The sequence below is a fragment of the Leptonotus elevatus genome, chromosome 14, assembly GCF_054856555.1.
Source record: "Leptonotus elevatus isolate MCC_2025b chromosome 14, RoL_Lele_1.0, whole genome shotgun sequence".
NCBI lineage: Eukaryota > Metazoa > Chordata > Actinopteri > Syngnathiformes > Syngnathidae > Leptonotus > Leptonotus elevatus.
In genome coordinates, this window is record NC_141252.1 from 8567278 (window position 1) to 8577447 (window position 10170).

Consider the following 10170-nt stretch of genomic DNA (forward strand, 5'->3'; position numbering starts at 1 on the left):
AGTGATACATTTTTGGAAGTGGATCACAAATTGTTCCATGAAATACATCAGTTATATACAGCAGTCGTACTCAAATTGAGGGTCGGTGACTCCGGGAGGTCCATGAGCTGTAAATGGGGTCCACAAAATAATTAGATTTTTTTTTCTTCCTTCATATGGGGACTGTTGTGCCAATAAAATGAACATACAGTTTAATATCGATTATTCCTGCCAACCTCATCTTTGAGCCAATTAACTAATTCCGCCATTGACGGTTATAAACGTCAAAAAATCATTTCAACTATTTCTATTAGTTTAACATTTTTTTCTACTTTTGTTAACAAGAGTATGAAAATGTAGACTTTTTTTTATTGTACATTTAGAACAGATATAACATTTGTGCTTAATCGTGAGTTAACTATTGAAGTCATGTGATTAATTACGATTACAAATTTGAATCACCTGACGCCCCTAATTTTTAATAATCATCTCGTCGGGCGATTACATTTTTTAAATTGTAATTAATCGCATGACTTCGCTAGTTAACTTACGATTAATCACACATGTTATATCTGTTCTAAATGTACAATATTTTTTTTCTAGGTTTTCATACTCTTGTTAACAAAAAGTGGAAAAAATTTTTAATGAATTTTTGACGTTTATAGCCGTCAATTGCAGTGAATGAGTTAATGACATGTCAATTCCGACAATCTTCAAAAAGCCCCCAATTGTCTTTGGCAATTTTTAGCACTATTGACTCAGTGATTACCTTCACCTGGGCTTTTTTGCTGTCATGCGAAAACATTTGGGAAAATGATCCCATTCATATCGTGTTTCTCTTAGTTGGAATTACATTTGCAAGTCATATTTTTTTTTAAACAGTCGCAGAAAAGTTGCGAAATATTGCATACAACTCACAACGATGGCAACACTGTGTGATTGCCGTGTTACAAATGTAAACAGTCAGTCTAAGATAGTTAGAATGGACAAATACTGAATTGAATTCAGGTCATAATTTTGCTTGAAAAAGATTTTCAAAAGAAACTCCCATGGCTCATGTAGATATAGTTCAATGGTGTCATGATTATGAGGGGATCCTTCTTCTTCTTCTTCTTCTTTTTTTTTTTTTTACACTGTCACGAGTCCCTGACATTGAGCAGAACACAGAACAACAATTACATTCCTCCTCTTATGAGAGGACCCGGCAGGATGGTTTGCATTGAAAATGTCACCATTCAGGATGTAAAATGTGAAATGTTTGGAAGTAGACCCCCTCCCCAAAAAAAAAAAGTGCGTTGGCATCTTCTGTGTAGCAGTGAATCATCCTCACGAGAGTCCAGATGACGACTGCCATAGAAGAGCAGGTGAGAGGTGATCGCCCCGCATTGAGTGTTCAGTCTTAAGGGCTGTGGGCCTCCTCGACCGGACTGAGAGGAGCGCAGGTCTTCTCCTGCTCGGCCTCGTCCACTCTGTCGTGACAAACCGTCCCGAGCACTTTGGCGCTGTGCTCCTGCGCTTTGGCCCTGAGGGCAGCGATGCTGTTCTCTCTCAGTTCCTCTTTAGAAATGGCCGACTCGCCCTTCGACCTCCTCTCCTCCGCCTCAGACTCTTCGGCCCTCTGAGAGTTGGGCCGCGACGGCGGTGGCTCGTCGCACTTGGCGGCCGCCGGCTGAGGGGGCGCCGGGGTCTCCATGGACTTTTTGTGCATCCCTGCAAAGAGTTGCGGGCATTCAGATTTAGAATAGCGTCTGTTGATTGGTAAGCCATCTTGAACTGAAAACAGTAAGCAAAGAAGGTTGTGGTTTAGAATGTTGCAAAAAGACAACAGCAGTGAAGGAACAAGTTTAGAGGGTGAGCGTATTTCATGGAATGGAGAATGTGGAATGTTTTGCTGAAAACATACACGACGGTGTGGTAGGCGTGCCATTATTAGGTGCGTTCGTAAAAGTTGCCGGTAATTGAAACACGTGATTTTCGAAAGAAGAACTCCCCCTCAAATATCGCCCCCCCCCCCAAAAAAAAAAAAACAAAAAAAAAAAATTACGCTCTCATGAGGTGGTTTTTGAGTATTTCGCAAAAGTGTAATGGAAACACTTTTTGCGCATTCCCTGTAGTCACGTGACCCCCGCCCGGCACGGAGGAAAGGAAGTAGGAAGTACGGGGCCACTCGCTTTCGTGTCGGAGGGGATAACAAGTCGTTTTAAGCACAAAGCGATTCAGCTATGGAGCCAACATGCCGCCGTTCAATGCACGTTCCATATCGTTGCATGAGAAATGGCCGTTGCCCCGGGCAACGAGCAAACCAGCAACATATGGCGCACGTCGTCGTTGAAATCCATCCGTCCGCACCATAACACGAGTTATAAGCGCGCGCACACACAACTCCAACACAAAATGCCCGAATCCACCCGATGGAATGAGGGAGATGTTTATAAAGTAATATTAAGAACTCCGGGCGTCTGTCTGCCGTAAACATCGTGAGCGTTTCCTGCGGAACTGCGAGATCTCGCGAGACTGGACATTACGAGAATTGCGCCCCAGAAGGAAAACGCTCTTCAATGGAAACGCTGGCAAATTGAAATTGTACTTTATCGAAATGGTACAATATCACTTTTATTTTTGCGAAAAACTGTAATGGAAACGAAAGTAGTGATAACGCTGTATTAAACCAGTGCAGAAAAGTTTGCAGCGAAAATTAGAGTGTTAAAATTTCAGGATTAAAATTCATCAATCCACCTTAACCTGGCGCGTTTTGGGGGGTGGGGGTTATTTGTTTGTATGGTTCTTGTACAGCTTCTCCTGCGAAGTTAATTTTCTTCCTCAGCTGGTTTTGGGCCTTTAAGTTACAGTTCTCGGTTCCCACTTCAAGAGGCGTCCTGCTTAGACTTCCTGAGTTGTCCAAGTTTGGCAGTCAAGCACACTTAGTTACTGATGAATGAGCAGAACACTTTCGTGGGGACACAAATGTCCTCACAAAATCACAACGATGTTACGGTGTCCGTACTGTTTGTCCAAAGACACTCCAGTCACTGCAGTCCAAACATTCCTGTAGTGCCGTTTCAGTGAAGCAGGGAGTGGCAGAATGTACAAAGTGAGGAGAAGCTGAACTGTAGGTTTGCGAGATGAACCGGAAGGGGACGGAGTTCTAAAGTCTTTGCTGTCAAACATTGCCTTTCTATTCTCCATATAGAATGCTGCTTCTCCTCCGGTAAGTGTCTCCAAAAAACCTTTGTGGATTTGTGAATGGCGTGGAAAAAAATGGTAAGCGATGTAGGGTTGTCAAAAGCGAATGCAAAATGACAAAAACAAAGACAAGGAGCATATCACAGAGGTAACCAGTTCCATTTTCATACAAACGAGAGCAAATTACAGCCGATACGTAGGAAGGAAGGACAGAAAGGGAGTAAACGCAGCTCGGATGGTTGACCGCGCAAAGGATGAGGAAGAGGATGACGACGAAGAAGGCGACCCACCGAGCAACCAGGGGGCACACGACTCCATGATGCCGTCCTTCGCTGACTTGAGGATGGACTCCGGCAGAGGGATGGAATGGCGGACCATGGCCCCGTACAGGCCGTACTCGGCCATGACGGTGCTGCGACCCCAGCACTTCTCTCTCTTCCTCCACTTGGCTCTGCGGTTCTGAAACCACACCTGGAACGACACAAACGCGTTCCTTACTGTGCTTGTAGTTCACAACTGCACTTTGTTGCTTTTTAGAGCGGGTTGAATAAAATCTCGATTCACAGTCCGCCCCCTCGAGTCCTAAATTCCAAAACTGCCAACTCAAGTCGGACTCGAGTTAAGTCACGTGACTCGAGTTAAATCATGTGACTCGAGTCCCCCAAGTCCAGTAGATGATAAAGTGTGTTCAATATGGTAGTGATAAGTACATTCTCAATCATTATGGAAACAGCAATGTTGAACTCATTAACAATGATGGACCTGTTAAAAGTTGTCCACGCTGGAGAAAGACATAATGACCAATTAGTCCATTAACTGATTAGTTCCATTGTGCGAAATGAATTGTTGATTGATCGTGTCGCGAAGCAATTGAGGCAAAATGGAGCGCGCTACTTGGTTGGAAACAGCAAAGGTGCTCCTGATTTTTCTGCTCAATACAACATTGAGATAGAAGCAGGAGTTTGTAACGTTCACTGTGTCAGTTTCTCCTTCAATTGCAATTTGTACAATCAGATGAAAAATGAATGAGAACGAGTTTGCCCAAACCAGTCGAATTAGCAGGGAGATTAAATAAAGTCATCATTCGTCCTCACATTTCTCAACAGGAGTGAAGATGGTATACGTTAACTTTTTCCAAGTGTTGTCTTTAATGTGAATTTGTTTAGTTGGACGACAGTCTCGTCTACTTGTTTTCTTCAGATGTAACACCAGGGAACTTTATTTCGTTTTTTTTTTGCCCTGGTAGAATAAAGTGTAATTGCACATCCACTACAGTAGGTGGCAGTGGCGCTCTCATTGTCAGAGAGTGCGCAAAAGGAGTACTTACAGAAGATTTATAGACAAATGATACTATTTAGAGTCGCAGCAGTGAGTTGGAAAGCAAAAAATGTTTCTTCCTTTATTTATTTTTATTTGGGGGGGGGGGGTAAAAAAATTAACAAGAGAGAAAAAAGAGTACTTTTGACTTTTGTACTTTTTTTAAATCACATTTTGTTTTATGTTCAACAGGAGTACATAAAGAATATTATCTGAGGGAAAAAAAACAGCCATCTCTGGAATTACCTTATGCCTTTCATTTTATTTACATTAAACCGCTCTGCCTGAGGAAAAACAACCAATAAGAGGCTGTTTGTATTTTTTATTTCAATTAATTCGTTTAATCAATATTTCCACTTATACCAGTCTTTCAAGTATCAGTATTTCTACTTAAGTATGTGAGATCATTTTTATGCTCTTTTACTTTTGCAGTTTTGAGATTTCCCCCATGACCATTAAAAGACCAACAGATGTTTTGTTTTTCTGCAGGAACCTGTGCAAACAGTTTCAAGAATCAAGATCTCCACCTTAAATCGGACTCCATTTTAGTTGACAGATCAATTTTTACTTAAAACAGCCCCAGTGCACACAAACTTTGTAGCACCTGCACATGACATTTTTTTAATAACTTTTTTTGTTTTTTTTTTAAAGAATGCCATTGACATTCAGGGTGTTTCTATTGATGTCAAATGCCCACGTGACATTTTCCTTTAGAGGTATGGCAACATTTGTTCTAATGTCAAATGTTTGTGTCAACACTACGTGAGGATGACGTCAAAGGTACGGAGCTGGACGTCAAAGAGAGCAGTTAGCCACGCTACCCTGGGGCACACCGCCGTCTGATTGAAAAATAAGTTAATTTCAGGCCCGATCGATGGCAGCCAGGCGGGCAAATATCACGGGAAATTAAACTAGCGGGACTCCTGGGGGGGGGGGGGGGGGAGCAACACTATTGACCTGCGCTAATAAATTCAATGTAGTTATTTCATTTGAGCTCTCTCCACGCCTGCAGCCCCCGAGCCGGTCTCATTTAACTAATTATGCTCAATGAGCAAAAAATTGGGTGTTAATTTTCATTTAGCGGGGGGGGGGGGGGGGGGCAGGCCGATCCTTTATTTATTTATTTATTTATTTATTTATTTATTTATTTATTTGCATGTGTTATTATTTATTGGGAGATGTTGCGGGCCCTTAATGAGAAACAAGATTAAAAGGCGTGCTCGTGAGCAGGCAGATGGATGGTGCAGGGGTCACACCGCAATCTTCTCCCGCCTTGATCGCCTGATTAGGTCGTTAGTGTCTGCTTCCACACAACAAATTGTTTCACTTTCCGAGTTGAGCCTGATGAGAAACGATGTGTCCCTGCCTGCCTGGGCCGGGGGAAGGCATCACTCAGCCCTCGGAGAGATGAGCGGCGACGTCACGTGGGCAAGCGGGAACGTGTGCAAACGTCGCATCCAAAAAAAACGTGTGACGTGTACGAGGCCATACCATTAGGTACACTTTGTGAAAGATATGTTTTTAAATGTTTGCCATGTTTAGTATTGCGCTTGACGTTTGCTCCTCTTATATAGGCACAATTTGAAATAGTTGATGCTGGTGACGTAGAGAGTTATATCCACAATAAAAACACCCAAACGGGAAAATTATGCTATAAAAGGTCGATTGCATGCACTATATCATCTCGTGCAAATGCTAGTTTTTAATAAAAGTGTTGAATGTACCTTCGATACACTTCATGCAATTATTTTCCACACAAAAAAGAGGCAAATGTTTTAGTTTGTTTTTAAACACACATTCATATAGCACAATTTCAATTAAATCCCTTTGGCAAAGATGTATACGCTTTAAAAAAAAATAGGCCTAATTCGCTAAAATATAAATAAATAAAAGCAGTATTAGGGCTGCAACTAACAATTTAACACACAATTAACGTATAGTTATTTTGTTGACTAATCAATGAACCAGATTTTTTTCCCCATCCATTTATTGAAAATGCAACAAAATTCAGATTCAGTTATTTTAGTGTGTAGCATGTCAGAAATTGGGCACAAAAAAAACGTTGATCATTGCTTGCCATGGTTAAAGCAGATATTTGCAATTATCTAATTTTGATCCAACACAAGGATAATTAGTTTCATGGAGGAATATCTGAGAATATTGAGTGTTGAGAGGCTGAAACAGTTGGTTATCAAAAACAATTATCAATTCATTTGGCAATTGATTATTTCGATTATCGATTAATCATTGCACAATAAAAAAAATACATGGTTGCTATATAGGAGTATAGGCAACAACAAAAAAACATGTGACTTGAATTCAAAATAGCCTACATTAACAGGTGTCTGGAGAATTCATAATACAGCAAAAAAAAAAATATAAAATTAGCTCAAAATTCGAGGCTAATATAAAATTTAAAAAAAACATTTATTTGAGACAAAGTCGGTGCAAATAGTGGGAAAATGTTAAATGTGAAACTGTAGGGAAGATTCCAAATGATTAGGTAACATTCTGGAACATTCTGAATTAGTCTGACCTGTATTCTGTCTTCAGGTAATTCTGTCTTCATGGCCAACATCTCTCGGGCGTACACATCTGGATAATGGGCCTCATTGAAGGCCTTCTCCAGCTCCTCCAGTTGGTACGATGTGAATATGGTCCTGTTTGTCAGGAAAATACAGCCACGCTCAATTCAGGCACAACAAATCAACTCCGATTTTTGTTGAATTCAACAAAAATCCTAAAGATCACAATTGGACTCGTCGTACAGACACATTTTATTAGGCAAGGGTTGATTATATTTAGCATTTTTTTTAAATGGCTAATTGAGTTATTCTAGTTCTTCAAAATGGCGCAATAGTGCAAAATTAAATAACGCTGCAACTGCCATTGAATTCTTTTATCTTTTTATCTTATGAATGCAGATTTTAAAAACTGACAAATCTGACCTGTGACGTCTTTTCTTGCGTTTCTTGCTCTGAGCTATTGAAGACTTGGACATCTTTCTTTCACTGGAAGACAAATCCTCAGAATCTGGACACGGAAAATGGCAATATTTTGATCACACATGAAATAGCATATATTTGCTTCAACGTGAGGGGGGTGTGGAGTGAAATTTAGTACAGCACAAATCAAAACAGCATTATGCTCGAATGTTTATGTTTTAACGTGTCTCTTCACATTCATTTTTTTTAAGGCATAAGTGGTCCGATTTCCATATTCAACAAAATAGAGGCTGACCGGAGCTTGCTGACTGCCCGGCGTCCATACGCCCCGCAGATGAGTTGTCGCGCGGCTGCAGGTGAACATCCTGCGGGTCCAGCACGCCCTCCAAAAATGCAGGCTGGCGGTAAAACGCGGGAATCCCAGCGGGGCCGATTAATCCCATGCCGACACCCACGCCGGCGTGGCCGAGCACCGACCGAGCCGCGATGAAATGCGCCCCTGCCGGCAAGGAGCTCAGCGGGCTCCGGGGGGCCGCGGACGGCTCCTTGTTGAGCCCCAGGATCTCCTGGATGCCGAAGCCCGTGCACCTGCTGGGCGGGTGGATGACGGTGGTTTTGGCGGGATGCTGCTGGTTGTGGTTGTTGATGCCGCCGCCTCCATTTGCACCCAGAGGAGGTCTTCTCGTCTCCGCGGGGTTCAACATTGCTGACAACACCGCGCCTTGTTTGCCCGTCATGGTGGCTTGGCTTCAGCACGGACTTTTTAAAAAAAATTTAATTATTTTTTTTTTAGTGGAAGTAACAGTCTGCTCCCCAGTGCATGGTCCTCTGTGCACAAGTGCATGCGGTGGTTTCTTTACAAAATGGTCCCTTTATCCAACAGGTCCATCCCGACGAGAGGCAGGGCCCAGCAGCCAATCAGCAGCGAGGATTCAGGATTCCTGTGGATCTGCACGGATGCATTTAGACAGACGCCCTTCCTCATCACTCATTAAATCTTATATGACTAGAAACACACTAACATTTTACGATAGGAAAGTAAATATCCTTTTGAATTAGGTACATGTAACCATCACATTCTTAATGGAAAATCATCGCTATGTTGTTTTTTTTCTGCAGCTCATCGACGCACAATTCATCTGTCAAATAATCAAAGGCCCTCCACACACACAAACACACACACACACACACGCACACGCGCACAAAAACGACAGGTGGACTGACGGCGTGGAGGAGCCAGTGAGTTCTTTGTGCTTGTTTGCTGCATGCGTGGGCCCCGCGTCGCGCGGTAATCCCACAGCAGCAGATTAAAGAGCAGGAAACTCTCCGCGGACAGAAAAGATGATGAGACACGTGCAGGCTGAGTGGGGGGGGAAAAAAGAGGATGGAAAATGGCCAAACCACGTCACATAATAATAGCATAATAATAATAATGATAATATGAATTAGGCTGATTTACTCACCACATGTATTTTCGTTGAAGATTATATTCACCAAGAAATAGCATGAAAATGTCAAAATGCTCCTCAATAGCGAAAGGATAAAGTAAAAGGTTTTGGTCATCTTAATTTGGCCTATTCCCAAATGTTTTTTTCTCACCAAACTAGTGGGAAAAAACACATTCCCGAAATATTTGACTGCAATTGCATAATATGTAAAACGAAACTTATCTCATTGCACCGTTGACAAAAAAAATTGGTGGGAAAATTGATAATACATCTGCCTCATAGCAGTCCTGTGTTTCCAGGATCAAAAATATAGGCCTATGCAAAAAACTTCTTCTTTTTTTGGCCCCTTACCAATTGTTTCGACCAAATATAAATAAAATATTTTTTAAAAAAACACACACAGACACACAATAGCCTATGTATCAAATATATTTCTCAACTAATTGGGAAAAAAAGGAATATAATTTGGAATATAAAATGAACACTAATTTGGGGGGAAAATGTAAAAAAATTTTTTTTACTTTGCCTCCCAAAAACATTAAACATTTCTGTTTTTATTGGGGGGGGGGGGGGCCGGAAGGTTAATATATTATATGATTATTTGGATGGCCTTTTTTGGGGGAGTCCCTTTCGGATTTTGATTAAAAAAAACTGAAACTGAGCCTGATGGCAAAAAAAACATTTTTTTTTACACATCTTCTACTATACTATTGCCAGCAATAGCCTAATTGAAGTAGTTATAATAATAACAGTAGGCGATACGAAACGTGTGTATTATCTATGTTGACTTTTAAAACACTCTGTGCAGTAAAACGTGCCTCCTAATGTGTTTTGACTCACTTGGCAGAGACGGGACACGTCAATGCTTTGTTGGGCAAAGCAATCCTGTTGAGAATTAACAGCGCATTTAAATGCATGCAGGCACAGTATTTATTTACTATAATACTGACCTCAGGTGCTCCGTTGCATACATTACCATATCATCTTGAGCACGTACACCTGATAAAGTGCAATATTGACTTATAGAGCCATCGCTGCGTGCGCATCCACTGATCCGCTAACAAAGTCGTAATTCACATCAAACATTTGGAAATGAGACGCTGATTTGGAGGCAGGAACATATTGCTGCTCCAATTAGTGCTGCGCCCGTTCAAAGTAATTAGGGCCTATTTAGTGGAAATTCCATTAACGAAGAAATCAATGTTATTAGGGTATGCTAATAACACCTCAGCCTGTTGGGTTGCAGCCATTTATTAACATGGAAAGGGATGGGGGCGGGGGGGGGGGTTGCCATGTCC

General features: G+C 41.6%; 1 protein-coding gene across 2 annotated transcripts; it reads right to left on the minus strand.

Moving 5' to 3' along the window:
- Positions 1-8550, minus strand: vsx2 (visual system homeobox 2). 2 transcript variants are annotated; one of them, XM_086094730.1, is made up of 5 exons: positions 7720-8550; positions 7428-7512; positions 7016-7139; positions 3453-3633; positions 1-1752 (listed from the first exon to the last, which is right to left on the minus strand). In XM_086094730.1, exons 1-5 carry the CDS (start codon positions 8159-8161, stop codon positions 1379-1381), a joined length of 1206 nt encoding a protein of 401 aa, XP_085950856.1. In that variant the 5' UTR covers positions 8162-8550; the 3' UTR covers positions 1-1378. The 2 variants fall into 2 exon arrangements, with proteins under 2 accessions (XP_085950856.1, XP_085950857.1); XM_086094731.1 differs by having other exon boundaries at positions 1-1689; positions 7720-8548.
- Between the last annotated feature and the right edge of the window lie 1620 nt (positions 8551-10170).